Source organism: Nannospalax galili, unplaced genomic scaffold, assembly GCF_000622305.1.
Source record: "Nannospalax galili isolate Female #2095 unplaced genomic scaffold, S.galili_v1.0 scaffold962, whole genome shotgun sequence".
In the NCBI taxonomy this organism is placed as follows: Eukaryota; Metazoa; Chordata; class Mammalia; order Rodentia; family Spalacidae; genus Nannospalax; species Nannospalax galili.
Genome location: NW_008348537.1, coordinates 1,270,874 through 1,286,630, shown reverse-complemented (window position 1 = coordinate 1,286,630; position 15,757 = coordinate 1,270,874). Strand labels below are relative to the sequence as shown.

Here is a 15,757-nt window from a genome sequence, read left to right as displayed (position 1 = left end):
AAAAATGCTGTCTAGTGATTTCTTATCACTAAAGCCAAAATTTTACTTGTATAATTTAAGACGGAGGTTACAGAGGAAACCCCATTTTACAACAGCAGATTTTTGAGGTTAGCTGAAGGTCACTCCAAAACTGGTGTTGATGTTGGTAAGAGAAGAATGCATGCAGATCCATAGCAACAAATTATCCCTAGGATAAAACCTGATTTGCAAAGTAAAAAAATATGCCAGAGACAACGTATTAACATTTGTAGTGATATAAAACTTTTAGGAAAATAACTGTATATCTCATCCTGATTCAATTTCAGGAGACTTTCAGCTTGCTCTTGATACGAAATCAACATGTGTGAGTAATCCAATCACTAATCCAGTAATGAGAGGCGTCCCAGAATTGTCATCATCCATTCAACTCAAAGAGAACCTCAAGGATCTTATGAAGGAGATTCACCAAAGGCTAGATGCATTCCAGGCTAACTGCTCTTGGTTACACTTAATCAGAACTGAATAAACAAGCCCAGTATTAGTCACACTTGTGCAAGTTATTCCATTGCACTGCAGCCAAAAGAGATTTTCATGTGATCCTGCCTAAACCAGCTAAACATCTGGAAATGTGGAAACTATTCCGTAAAGCACAAGAGGACCACACGTTTGATGCAACTGAGGTCAGATGGGGAGGGTAGGAGGAGAGAGTTTACTAGAGACTTTGTACTTACAATGAAGCCAAGTTTTTTGTAATCCCTTGTGTACATGGACTTGCGCTTCTCCATGCTGCCGCTGCTGTTGTTAGGCTCAGACTCTGCATCAAAAGCAATTCTTCGAAGTTCAAATATGATGTCTCTTTGAGCCTGGAGGAGTTAGGGAGGGAAGGAAAGTGACTTTCATTGTGTAATGAGACACAAAATCCCCCTTTCCCCAGAGTCTAAATGAATCACTGCATTGAGGGAAGGCATAACATAGAAAAGACAAGCCACGTTCAAAGAGGTCTGCAGACCCCTCTTCCTCCTGGCACTTTTCCTTCTGCTTATAGACTTGACATGAATCTAAGGTCATCCTTCAGTCGAGTCATTTAGACTATCAATTGTCCAGGGTGGTCCTACATGAAAGCCCCAAATAAGATGGAAGGGTTATGATTGGTGGAGGCTAAGTTGGTGAATCAGGGAGTCATGTTCTGTTTGAAACAAAGAGAGAGGGGCTCAGGGTTCTTGAGCAGTGTTTAAGCTTTAAGCAGTCTCCTTCACTATGGACTGATGTCATGGAAACTAACACAAGATAAAACAAAAAGAAGAGCCAAGAGGCAGAAATAATGCAAATATCCTTCCAAAGGTGAGTGGGGACAGACTACTGTGGGGTATTACTCAGCCTTAGAAAGGGACAAAGTTCTGACACATTTACCATATGGAATATCCTGAAAAATATGCTGAGTAAAATAAGTCATATACAAAATGAGAAATGCTGCCTTTTCTCCCGCATATCTGGACTTCCCCTAGAGCAGTCAAATTCACAGAAACAGAAAGCAAAATGATGTCTAGAAGGAGCCAGAGGGAAGGACAGCAAATGAGGAGTGATGGTTTAATGGGCACAGAAATTTAATTTGGCAAGATGAGGTCTGGGGATGAATAGTGGGGATGATTTATAGCAGTATGGATGTACTTAATGGTTAAAATGAGCAGTTCTGTGTTATATGCATTTTCTCACAATGGAAGTTTTCAATAAACAAGAGAAAGAGTTTACAAACAATGAAGGTTGTTTGCTATTAAGATGCACTGCTCTCCTTCAGTAGAAGTGGTACATCTCCCTAGGAGGACTACGCTTGGCCTGGCTGAACACAGGAGGCATAGTCACTGGCCTCTCCAGGCTTCTCCATCTCTCTTAATCACATGGCCTCGGGTCATGAATGAAATGCTGTATCAGCCACACTCTGCATGTGCAGCTCAGCATCTGCAATAGATCAAGCCCTCACGTGCCAGTAATGAGTGTTTTCCTTTCCAGAGCTGCAGCACTGTTTAAGTTGAAAATGTGTACAGCAGGGGCAGGATTTCCAGCTGTTTCCTCTCACTCTCCCCTCACACAGGGATGCTTCCGCAGAGCCTTCTAGATGGGCACGGAATGTTTCATGCACAATCAGAGATCTAGCAGGGCATTACAGCAAGTAGTCAGCAAGTAAAAATGTTAGCCTAGAAATCAGGTTTGAGCAGGGGGAGGGTGACCTGCCCTTGGCCCTAGTTACAAGAGAATGGAAATCATTTCTCAAGTGTAGAATTAATGCCATACAGAGCCATCCTTGGCCTCTGTTGTCTGGAAACTTGACTTTGTTTAAGGTACTGTAGTAAAGAGCCCAGATTCCTGGCTCTTATCCAAAGAGGAAAAATATACATGTATACTTTATTTTATTCTCTGTTCCTAGGTTTACCTACATTTTAAAGCCATGTCTCCAAGTTCTGAGATGATAACACAGTTATAGGATCATCTCAGACTCCTAGGAGCAGGGTAACTCAAGGTCATACTTTGGGTGACACCGTCTGTCCTTCAGGGCTTGCACTTGTGCAGAGCACCCACCTGGTCCTGGGGGTCCATCTTGGTCATCATCCTGTCTTCCAGGAGGTTGAAGGTTAGCACTTGAAGGACATACAACTGGTGTGCCATCTCATTGTTGATGGCCCGCTGGGCTCTGATGACGTGCTAAGGAGATGGTTCACAAATGACATTTTATTTTTTTATTATTATTACTTTTATTGTTTTTTTTTTTTGTTTGTTTTTATTTTTGTTTTTGTTTTTGAGATAGCGTCTCCCTGTAGTTCCAGCTAGCCAGGAATTTGCTAGGTAGACCAGAGCTCTCACAGAGATCTGTCTGCCTCTGTTGGGATAAAAGGCATGAGCCACTATGCCTGGGTACAAATGACATTTTAAAAAAAATTGCAAAGAAAGGAAGAAAATCTAGACCACAAAGTTAGCGCTTGTCATATTTCTGAAGTTTTGACATAGGAGACTTTACCCTGAAGAATCCACCCCTCCCAAGGCCCAGGAAATTCATAGAGATAAGAAAGGACTACTTTCACAGGCAAACTAGTTAGGACTCAGATTACCCTGCCCCTGTCCTAAATACCCAGGGCCAGGTACCCAGAGACTAGACACAACCCATGAACTCCATAGATTACTGAAATCATCAAACTAGCCAAACCTGAACCTGGTCAGCCTAGAGTTTGGTCTCAATTAGCCCTTTCCTAGAATACCACCATGTAAGCTCTGGCCCACATTTCCCTGTGGCTTGTCTCCTGAACAACTTGCTGGTGCCTCCTTCCTGAGTGACTCCCGTGACACACCCCTTCTTGTGGGTATGCCCTTCCTTTTAGGAACTGTAAGTAATAAGCTTTTCTTTTCAGTGGTAGCATCCTTTTGATCTGTTTTCTCTATACCTGAATAATAACAAAACTTACATTTTAAACATACATCTGTGTGTGTGTGTGTGTGTGTGTGTGTGTGTGTGTGCGCGCGCGCATGCATGAATTACAGAATTACAGTATCAAATTAAAGGTGGTTGCTGTTTGTGGTTAATTTGCGTGAATGAACACCCCCCCCCCAAAAAAAACCCTCTGCATCTTGGAATGAACCTTCTGCAAGGCTGATCAATTGATTAGCACATCTGTGATCGTGGAGAGTTTGGAATGTTGTAGGTTCAGAGCCTATTTACAATTTTTCTCAGGCCATCTTCAGCCCTCTAAATAGCCATTCCTTGCTGTAACATTCCAAGACTGTCAGATCACATCTAAGGCCTAGAGCAGAATTCTCCCTGCTTTGCTGCAACCCACCTCTCTGGTGTCTCCACCAATGTATTTGAAAAGAGTCTTGATTTATGGCTTTCTTTGTTCTGTTACTACAAAAAAAAACTTCATGAAACTGTTAACACACTGTAACATTTGGGGTAACCTGAATCTGGGCTCCTAGGCCATGGCCACTCATAGTGCATCATTTTGTGAACATCAAACTTGCTTCCTTCTAATAACTGGCAAGGTGGTAAAGGCCTCATGAAATCTTGCTGTTTATTTCTGAACATCCACATAATGCTATTGCAAGTTTCTTTCCACTGAAGTTTAAGGTCATCTTTACACTGCAATGAATGAGGGGACCCCAAATACCCCCTCATCCTGCAGAGGGGCCAAGAAAATGATGGTTGGATTTCCAGAACTTCTCAGGACCTTCCATGTTTCCAGGTAGCTTTCTTATTAAAAACAATAAAAGCTTCTCTTGGTGGATTTTTCAAGCCATGGAGCTCTGGATTACCTTTCCCTGCAAATCTAAGCCAAGGTGTGTATAATAAGCCTGCCGCACTGACTGGGGTCTCGCTGGTATTGCCCAAATGTGTTACCTGGACTTCCTACAGCAGGCCCAGAGACGTCTCCCTCTAGTCACATGAGGCAGCATTGCTTATGACAGTTCTGTCACGTTCCCTCCTTATGACAGTTCTGGCCCTACTGCTTAACTCCAGTATCAGGTCACAACACAAACCACAGACAGCAGGCCATTTCTTCCCAACACAGCAGTTTCAGCACACAGGTACTCACTGTTAAAATGATGTAGCGCAACTGCTTCTGAGCCAAAATATTTGCCATCTCCTGTGAGAGAAAAACACACCCACACAAAGGCTTCAGTTAGAAAGATGTACTTCAACGTGACCAAGAATGTCTATATCTTATGGTGTGCTTCTTAACTGTATATCAGCAGTATTTCTTAGGAATTAGCCAATTCAAATTAATTTTTATATATTCAACTTGGATTATAATATGCAGGTCGAAAAACAAAGTAGGAATTTAATTTCTTTTTTTTTTTCTAAAAACGAAGAAAAAATCAAGCAAAGGAGAACATTGGTTGACCATTACAAAAGTCCATCATCTTCTACTAGACTATGTGTGTGGAAAACTCTTGTGGGCCACATGTACCCCAGTTGGAGAGGAGAATGTGCAATGAATTAAGTGGGGGTTAGTGAAGGACAAACATCTGGGCAGATGCTATGCTTTGCGTTCACACTCACTTAGCTCAGCTCATTGAACTTTCCATAGGTTGTACTTGCGCTGTGACATTTCTTGACTGGTATAGAGGATGTGAGAGTGATTTTATTAAATGGAACAATGAACAGACCTCTTTATGGATATTGACACGTAGGTACTAGGGGAAAATTGGTCAAACACAGTCTTGATACACACTTTCAAAAAGTACAGAAATACTGTTCATATTCAGGAAGACACCAGAGTTTTCTCTTTTGTTGTGGCTGGGGGGTATTTTTGGTGTTTCAATTCTTACCAAGTAGAGAAGGAACTAAGCTACCATTACAAAACAAAATCATGAATTCTACTGAGACTAAAGTAAAGTTGCAGAAAGCAGGGAGAACCGAGAACATGAGGAGAGGAGCTACAGGGGACATACAAACAGGGAGGACGGGAGCCAAGTGGGACAGCAGGGCCTGTTTGTTTAGGCTGACAAAGGGAACGTGGGTGACTTACAGTCAGAGGACAATCAAGGATGTCAACATTGCTCTCTACACCAACCTAACAGCGTCATCACCACCACAGAAAGGAAAGCAAGTAGGAGAGAAGAAGGGATGGAAATTCAGAGCACTCTGTTAGAAGCTGGCAGCTTTAATGTAATACCCTGCCAACCCTCTGCATGGGGAAAGGGTGCACATAATGTCAGGAGGTCTTCAAGGGCTAGATACCATAAAGTCCTAATACAGTACTAGGTCCTCGTCTGTGCTCTTGAAAGCAAGAACAAGAGCCAAAGATACCTTCAGAAGCAAGCTACATGGTAACTCTGAAGACCTGCCCCTCCACACTGGACAAAGCAGAGCTTTCTTTCCCATCTATACAGGAAGGCCCACTGGTTTCTTCTGTTTTCTATTTATGTTCTTTTTAACTTTATAAATGTATTTTTAAAATGACAGTACTGTCAATTATCAGACCAAAGAAGTAAAATAAAATAAAGAAAATGTATCCTTTTCCGTGTCTATTGTGACCCACTGGCTTGCAGGATTTTAAAGCAAATTAGAAGGAACAACATAGTTTCATAGCTAATAACTGTTGATTATTTGTTTACAAAATTTATCTGATTGGGGTCATTGGGGCACAGAGAATTTCTTATTCTTCTCTGTGTTCCAAGCGCAAAGTATGATGTCTAGCAGAGAGTGGATAAAAAAATGTTTGATAAAAGATCCAAAGTGTGTTTTATACAATTTTCCTCAGGAATGGGAGCTGGATCAGAGAGAAGACAGATGTGTCCTTATCATGAATATATATCTAATATTAGGGGACTGTCTGATAATCATGAGAGTTCACAGGGAATATACTACAGCATTCAATGATATAAACATATAGATGAAAATAACTATAGATATAGGTATACTGACATGAAAAGATGGCCACAAAGTAGGTATATCTTCATTGGTTTTTAAAAGTAGTTTTTAAAATAAAAACAATGCACATGGTATGGCTAGCTTTGGTGAAAAAAATGTATAAATAGGAGAAATGTACACAGAACAAAGAGAGGGCGGCACCGTGAACGTGTTCAAGGACTGCAGAAGAGCACGCAGGGAACCCAGGGAGGCAGGCAGTCTTTCAACCTTCCTCATTCGAATCTGTCTTTTTTTATTTTATTGAATATTTAAACTAAAAAACATTTCAAACAATGCTTATGAAAACCATTAAATATTTATAGAGAATTTTAGAAGGCATCTTTTCAACATATTTTCCATTAAAATAGTAAATCAAATAAAGGCAGTAAGAAAAATAATCCACTTGTCCACTGAAGAGCAGAGCTTCCTTCACAATACCAAAGCACATATTCCCTTCACCTGTGCAGGAAGAGCGATGCCCCAGTGGCAGGAAGTCAACCAAGGGAAGACAGCCAAATAATAGTCATTCCAAATTCACTTTCCACATCTTGATAAACAAAGTCCTGATAATGGAATCCTATGACTGTGTTTGGCCTCGAATTGGAAGGAGAAGTATTGGAAGGAAAAGTATTTGATTGAAGCAGAATTGATCCAACGTCCGAAGTTTAATAATCAAGTCTTGTGGGGCAGGTGTTGTATAAAATTCAAATATAAATATCATTTTAATCTAAATGGAGTAAGAAAACAGGCCTAGTGTTCTGCTTGCTTGTGGGAAGTATTTACTGTGTAACTATAAGTAATTTCTGTTAGGGACTCCTGCTTGACTGGCATTTGATAAGACTTTGCAGGTAAAGCAAGGAGGAGGCTGGTCTCTGGTCTTCCGATTCTGGTTCTTACCCTTGTGGTGACCTGGTCAGGTTCCTGACTCCTTTGGAGCCTCAGTTTCCTCATTTGTAAAATGGAAATTGTATGATTATATGATTATATTGAAAGTATGAAAGTGTACCTGTGTTGTGAAATGCCTATGGATGTCAGAAACCAATCACACAGGAGGGTTTAAAATGGCACAACCCAGTGTTCAAAAGCAACCCCCAGAAGTGCACAATTGTAAACTGGAAGCAAGGCAAAAGTCCTCACATATTTAGAAACAAACAAATAAGATTCTTGGCACCACTTTCAGTAATTAAGAATCAAGTAAAGAAAACTCAAAACACTGAACACCAGGCCTGGCACATGGCAGACTCTGGACGATACATCATTGAGTTTAGTAAATTTTCCTGTTTCTCAATAAAATTCAGAAATTTTAATTTCTTGGCACATATGCCAATAACAATGTCAATATCAAATTTAGATCAGCTAAAATGTTATTTTACGTCTCAGGTAGAGTCCAGATAAAGGTATATGCCCCTCCGCTACAGATATGATCAACAGGAGCCCACATAACACCACAGTTAGCTAATTCCCGCTTTACAGGCCTCCAATGCCACCAGAAAAGAACGAACTGGTTGTTTTTGGAGTTCTCTCTCCTAACTCACTAGGATATTTTTAATTTAAATAAATCATAATACTTCCTTTTTCTGATGAATGTCTTAAATTCAATGGTTTGTAGAGTCAACATTAACTTCCCATGAACAAGTAAATACCTTGTAGCTAATTTATTTCAAAGTCTGAATTAGTCATACAATACTTCATAAATTTCTGCTGATTTATATTGTTAGCTGTGTTGTTCTATTAAATGATTTGCGTTTACTAGATTAGTCTTTTGGGCTTAGTACTACAGCAATGTAAGGTGAATATATGATTCCCATATTGCATAATTTTCAAAACTGATTTGCAGAATCCAAACCTAGAATTATATTGATTTTCATTATATTTCCATTATTATTTTTATATTCCAATGCCCTAAAATTAGTACAGATTGATATCTGACTCCCTATTTGCCTGTGGCCATGAGGATTCAATTTAACAAATTCAGAGAAGAGTTTGGTGTGGGACACAAGGTATGTTCATTCTAAGTTGAAATCTGAGGAGCCAAGATAAACCACAGCCCGGCAAGTGCTTTCATTTACCCCAATCTAACCCTTTCTTCAGACAGGGAAAGGATACTCTCAAGAGTTCAGACCACAATGCAAGCTTGCTAACTCCTTCATTCTAACTCAGGAACCATGTAGTTCTGTGAGAGGTCCTTGAATGACGGTGAAGGACAATATTCCTCTAATGCACAATGAAAGGCTGACAGTTATCCTGAGCTCTTTATACAAACATCAAAAGCACAACCCCACCCATGAGCCTACCTCAGACCTGCAAAAGCAGCCTTTAAAAACCAACTTGGGCACCAACTACCACAGCAGAGGTTGGGACACCAGGCACCTCTTACTGACTCCACTAAACTAGAATCACACAGGAAAGTTTAATATTGCGCAACCCAGTGTTCAAAAGTAACCCCTAGGAGTGAACAATTGTACACAAGAAGCAAAAGTCCTCATATACTTAGAAACAAAAAATAAGATAAGATTCTTGGCACCACATTCAGTAACATGTTCACTTTATAAATCTTTCTGAAACCATTCTTCGATAACCTCTAACCTCAGGGAGATCCATTCAGGCTAATGGTCAGAAGAGCTCATCTTTCCACCCAGGTTTTAAAGGGAGAAAATTATGGCTAGGGTCACAGACATTTGGTTGACAACAAAAACAGGAATGTTTTTCCATTTCTTCCTCTACAGTGGTCATTTCCTTAGTTAATTAAAGAACCAAAAAACTACAGATTAAGAGAACCATCAAATAGTAGGTTTAACCCAGGTACACTTAAAGTGTTCTGTCTCTTTACAGAGTCTCCCAGCCACATCCACACACCGGCAAGGCACATCCCCAGGTACGGAGTTCGTCTCACATTTGAGGGAGGCCATCTCAACCAACACCAGCGGCAGTAATCTCCATGAGCTCCTTCCTCTCTTCTCACCTGTCTCTCTCCCCACTCACTGGGCAAAGTGAAACACCTCTCCACAAATGGGACCAACATCACCCTCACCCCAGTGAACATCCAATGATAACAAGAGATCCTGCGGCTTCTGACCCTGAGTCCGCCACAGCAGTGCTGCCTCCATCTCTATGTCCTTGGCTTATTCACTGGATCACATTTCAGGAAGGGGCTTCCTTGCTGCCACACTCCCAGCATTCTTCTTCAGCTCAAGGCTTCCCTCCTCCAGCTACCCACCCCCATACACCCATGTCAACCTGCAAGGCACGGCTACTCTGTAGAACCCACGTGGACAGAGCCTCTAGTGGGAAAGGACATGGTGTCTGCAGGAGACATTCCCAGCCCTGATCTTTACAGTCTTACGAGTAAAGAGTTGCAACTTACCTGCCTCCTTTCATCAGGGGCCTTCAGGAAAAGTGCATTAATTACAGCAATGGTATAGGTCTGTATTTCTTGATCTGTTCTGTGAAGATTCAGAATAACACAGAAAGTCATAAGCATCTAGCCCTGAGTCAGACCGCAGTAAGACTCAATATCACACACAATCACAGCTCATCTCCCACAGATGAGAAAGGCAGGAAAATGTATGCAGCACTGAGAATGTACTTCCACCACCACTGGGCTGGACATACAGTAGGTGTGCAATTACCAGTTGGCTAGCTCCCTCTTCTCCATTAAGATTAAAAACAAAGACCCAGACAATGTGGTTGTACTGTGTGTGTGTGTGTGTGTGTGTGTGTGTGCATGTGTGACTTTCTGCCTGTAGCATGAAGCACATGAGGCAGTAGTTGTGGATGTCTCAACATTTCTGGGCTTATTTAAAAGGAACAGCTTTGTTTCCATGGCAATATTACATATTCTAAAAATGTGTTTTCAAACAGAAGCACTGTAATAGCAAGAGGCACAGGTATTCATATTTAAAAATTGCTTTGCACTGGAAAGAGACCAGAAATTCCAAAGGAAGCAAAGAGCTAAGGTAAGCCCCATGGTAAACAGTAAACAAGGACCCCGGGCAGAAACCCGGAGAAGCCTGTGAGCAACACTTAGGGATAATTCATCATGTTGGCTGTTTGTGCTTCAAGCACAGCTTTCACAGGATGGTATTCAAAGCCCAGTTCATTACAGGCTGCCTATGTATGGGCTTAGACAAGTTCCTAGGCCCCTAAGGCACAGTTTCCTCATCTGGAACAAAGTGTAAGAGCGTACCAAGTTCCTGGGCTTGCTGTGCAGAGGACAAAACCCTTGGCACAGAGCCTGGTAAATAATAAACCCTTATTTTCAGTGAACTGCAATGTGAATGAACATTTGTACCTCTGAGTTCAGAGAGAAAGATGCAGATGGTAAAAAATACAGTTCGCATTCAGTGATAATGTAAAACTGATCTCATTTCAAGAGAGGTTGCAAACAAAAATCATTATTCTGGAGACACACTCACTGAGGCCAAAACCCATAGCTTCTTAGACTTAAAGTTTAAATTCTGATCAGCCTCCACCTCCAAATGAATTAAACATCTGATGTATTTTTGCAGCTTATACCACAAAGGTACATCAACATCTTCAGTGCATCAAGAACTGCTAAATACTCCCTTGCGTTCTCACAAATGTATACTACTACACACCAACCCAATGTGTAAATCAGCTTTTCTTCTAAGAACTTGCAAATGTGGGAGCTGAAGAGATGGCTCACCAGTTAAGAGCACCAGCTGCTCTTGTTGAGAATCCACATTTGTTCCCAGTACTCATATGGTGGCTAACAACCATCCAGCCATCTATCCATCTGTAACTCTAGTTCCAGATGCTCTGATGCTGTCTTCTGGCCTCTATGACTATTATATGATAGGGATGTACAAATCACTCACATATATGGAATAAACAATTAATTGTGTTGCCTGAGAGACCAGTGGTTGGGAGGTCACCCTGATGTCAACGTCCTTCCTAAAATGCATCCATTTAAATCGTTTCTAGATTCTATAAGACACCCCCATATCCTTCCAAGAAAACCCTTCCTAAGGAGCTAGCTTACAATGTTTGTTGTCACCTGCAGCCAGGAACACTTAAATATATCACGTCGTACTATGTAACAGGGTCTTCAGGGTGTTGTCATCAGCAACAGCTTTCTAGTTTACCTAACGGTGAAAAAAGGCAGGCACCTCAAAGATTACAGGGTTTAAGGGCAGTTTTCTAATTTCTATCTCAAAGCTCAGGTGTCTAAGGAAAAACTTGCATGTATTTTATTTACTGTAATTACTTTGAGTCTCATGAAGGAAGAAGCCTGCCTTTAAAAATTCTTAAACTGCCAAGGCTAAAAATTTCTGAATAATTACGAAAATATTTATAGTATTGTGGAAAACATTATACAGATAGGGACAGACTCTGGAGAATCTAAGAGAAGAAACTGTTCTATATGACTTAAAGTAAAACAACCAATATCAACTAAAATTCACCACAGCTGAGCGTTTCCTAAAGGCCAGGCACTGGGGATACTTAGGGTTCACCAAGGATGGGAAGTAAGAAAAGTCATTGTACCAGTTCTGTGTGACGAGGGACAAGATGGGCACAGGTTTGATGGCCCAAATCAAGGGTCATTTTGTCCATGTAACTGAAGCAATACTCAGTGTTTCCCAGACCATCATAGTGGGTGCCTCCCAGAAGTACAATCCTTACCCTTGAAGATGAGGAATGAGCTGGCCAATGGTGATCTCTTGTGCTACCTTCTGGTAGAGGTCATGGCTGTTGAGCACCATCGACTCTAAAATAGCCAAAGACCGCTGCAGGATTGAGATGTCTATGGCTGACTTGTTCACAAAACTTGCTATCTGAAAATACAAGCAGACACAGTTGACTGCTCATGAAGGATAAGCAGAACAGAGAAGTGGGGAAAGGAACAAATAAAATGAACTGGAGCTCGGTGAAGAAAACCAGCAAAAGCGCATGAAACTCATTCAACAGTGGTCATGATGTCATTACAGAACACTTACCTGTGTTATGAGTCAGTGAAACTGAATGTACCTTTATGAGACAGCTTCAAAAACTCACTCTACCTGACTTTCCCAGGATTATTGATCTGAGTTTCAGCTTTCAGGAGAAGACATTATATGAACTTCTGTGTTTTTCTGAGATAGCAATTGTAACACATGCCAGTGGCCATTCCTCTCCTACTTCCAGGCTACTTCTTCAGTCCACAAGATCCAGATCCATGACTTTTGTGGTTTTGTTACATTTCTGTTAAGTTCTTAAGATGTTCCCACGAATTATACTTTTCAGCGCAACTCAACAGGCAATTTTTTAGTGTCTGCCCACTCTTCTGGATATTCCTAAATAAAAAAACCCATCCTCCATTCTTCCAATTTCCTATGGTTAAAATAAACTCTTCCATCTCTCCCAAATGTAGCAAACAGGGATTGGTTTAAATTAGCAGGACTAAAAGTTAAAATGATAGTTTAAATACATAAAAAGTATTATCTAACAAAGCAATCACTAAAGACCTAAATACAATAAATTAAAACATAAGAAAGAAATAAAACACAGGGAGAGAATAATGATGCACAGCAATCTGAACACATGGGTACCATAAAGGTTTTATTTCAGTCCTCATTAAAAGTTATTGCTGTCTGTTGGCAACTCAGTAAAAGGCGATTAGTACATCAACACAACACTGGCTTTCTTGACTGACTTGGTTCTGCCAGTAAACACGTCTGCTTCCTCTGTCAACACCAATTTCTTCCTTTGAGCTGGCCCACATGCCCCTTTCCCCCCATATCCCCTCCATCCCTGAAGCTTATAAAATACAAAGGCACACCCCTGCCTATTTTCAGCACCATCTTCAAGGCCTCCATTCCAGGGGCCCACTGGTGAAGGCAGGGGTGGGGACACATGCTGACTCCCTCCTGCCCCAGATGGATCTGGGGCAGTAGGAAGTAATGAAGCTGCGCAGTCACAGGAGGTTGCATACTCCACAAGCTATTGTTTTATAGTACAAGCTACAGGAAGTGCATGGGAATTTTAAGATCCTTCAGAGACCATTGCAGCTCCCCTCCTGCTGAAGTGTTTACTGTCCCTGGCAAGCTCCTGTCTTAATTCTCACATCTAGTCTAATCTACAAAATCGAGCATGGGAACACCACCTTTTTCTTCTTTAAATCCATCACTCCCTGACAGAAATCCAATTGCCCTCACACTGCTTTCACAGTTCTACGCTTAACCGGTCCTTTCTAAGCAGAGTACAAATTCCCTGCCTTCCCCCCCATCCTCACACCGCTTAATGATTCTAGTCTACTTTTTGCAACTGGTATTAGGAAACTGGAGAACTCATAAGGAAGTTCATTGGCATTGCTTTCTACTTTCCACTAATTCTCTCATTCCAAGCTACCCTTCCTGTGTCTGTTAGTTAAATTCAGATGTGCCTCTCTCTTCCAGAGTCTCATCAGGAGTCTGTTACTGATGTTGCCAAGCTCTTCCACCCTGAGCTTTCATCCTCTGCTTTCATTCTTTAGTATTTATTTATTATTAGATTTACTGAAAATGGATTTGACCAATCCTATGGACCCAGAAAAGAACTGCACAAATGAACAAGATTCAACTCTCTTTTTCTTTTTTCTTTTTCTTTTTTTTTTTGGAGACAGGGTCTCATCTCTGTAGCCTGGAACTCGCATGCATGACCACTCCCAGCCCTCAACACAACTTTCAACTTTAGGCATCTAATATTCTAGCAGGGACAGACAAAAGACATTTGCTATGAAGTGCATTAAGTGCTTATTCTCGGCATTCAAAAGTGTTACCTCCATTTGGATTTTTGAAGAAGGCTAACATTAGGCGGCATTCTTCTCTGACTTCTTCCTTCTCATCAGTGGTCATGCTTTTCCAAGTCTATAATTAGTACTGGTTAATATTCTCAGTCTCTAGCTTCCATCCCTGTGGACATATTTGATATGCCTCCCTTTGAAACAAAACACTGGCCCACTGGTCCAACTAACGTCTAGAGTCCCAAAGCACTACCTTCAGTTTCCTCTATGCTCAGATTCACTTCTCCTCTCCTTCTACTTCTTTCTCTTCCTCCCCTCCCTTCTCTCCTCTCTTTTTCCTTCCTCTATTTGTTGAAACATGGTCTTTCTATATAGCCAAGGCTATCCTGGAACTTACTATGTAGCCCAGGTTAGCCTCAAACTCACATCAATCCTTAGGCCCTAGCCTTTCAAGTGCTGGTGTGAGTACTGAAATTATAAGCGTAAACCACCATGCCTGGCTTCCAATGATCAAGTTTTTTATTAAACAGATATTTGCCCCCAACTTCCATAAATATCCTTTGACACTGTTCATTTCCTCAAAACACTCAATCAGTACTCTTGAATGTTCTCTAAGACGAGGTACACATTCTCTGAATGCCTTTCACAATGTCAGTCACAGGGGAGGTAAAATCATCCAGTATCTTTGCTTTTACTTAGGGATTTATCACCCTCACCCAAGTTTTATCCAGATGTAGTTTTGTGCATTTCTCTCCCGTGAAGCTAATCTTTCACTTTCATGGAAGTATTCTTTATAAGCCTTTTCTGTGAAACCATCTCTCCTTTGACATGTAATACCCACCATTTCTGCAACCCTAAAGCATGTCCCCTAGTGAACCTCTTACCGAAGCCTGGAGCTGGGAACAGGCCTGGTGGACAGTGTGTGCTCAGTCCACCAGTGCATCCTCACGCAGTTCAGGGGTAGACATCAGTCGTGCTTTGAAACTGATTTCTTTTTAACCAGACACTTAAGTGGCTCCGATCTTCAGTGGGAAGTGATCTTAGTGAATGTACTATCTTCCTCTAGGAAACTAGAGATTAACTCCTTATTAGTGAATGTAGAACATTATCCTCTGTGCCCAGCTTCTAACATAGGTGAGAGTACAGGGATGGGAGCTTGCACACTGCCTGGTTAAGCTTCGGAGCCCTTTACCCCCAACAAGATTAGCACTGCTTCCTGTCTTCTTCCCATTGCTCTCCACTGCATCACTTCACTTTCACTAAGGCTGGGGAGCCAGCTCAGCCAGGCACAGCACAGCTGGTGAATGCTGGCCCTTTTCTACAGGAAGGCAGCATCAGGCAAAGTACATGTGACCTCCTCATGCCACTCATTCACTCAAAATAGGTAAGACAGCAGCATGGTTAGGTAACTTTTAAAAAGCCACGAGGCAGGGCTAGGAAGATGGCTCAGTGGGTAAAATGCTTGCCACACAAGCATAAGGAGCTGAGTACAATCCCCAGAACCTATGAAAAAAGTCACGTGTTCCTGTGATCTCAGCCTGAGGAAGCTGAGGCTGGCAGATGGATCCCTGAGCTCCCTGGCCAGCCAGGGAGCTTGTGAGGAACCTGGCCTCAAAGGCTGACCTCTGCTCCCACCCCCCCCCACATATACATGCCTAGAT

General features: G+C 41.6%; 1 protein-coding gene across 4 annotated transcripts in view; it reads right to left on the bottom strand.

Moving 5' to 3' along the window:
- Positions 1-15,757, bottom strand: part of Elmo1 (engulfment and cell motility 1) — a 624,760-nt gene that overhangs the window by 357,422 nt on the left and 251,581 nt on the right. For 2 of the 4 annotated variants that reach the window (XM_029569533.1, XM_008845428.2), the window contains 6 exons: positions 12,020-12,171; positions 9,741-9,819; positions 5,493-5,537; positions 4,557-4,607; positions 2,554-2,676; positions 711-842 (listed from right to left, as the gene is read on the bottom strand). In XM_029569533.1, coding sequence (XP_029425393.1) covers positions 711-842; positions 2,554-2,676; positions 4,557-4,607; positions 5,493-5,537; positions 9,741-9,819; positions 12,020-12,171 — 582 coding nt within the window. The remainder of the gene's footprint in view (positions 1-710; positions 843-2,553; positions 2,677-4,556; positions 4,608-5,492; positions 5,538-9,740; positions 9,820-12,019; positions 12,172-15,757) is intronic. The other 2 variants (XM_008845430.3, XM_029569534.1) reach the window with 1 other exon arrangement.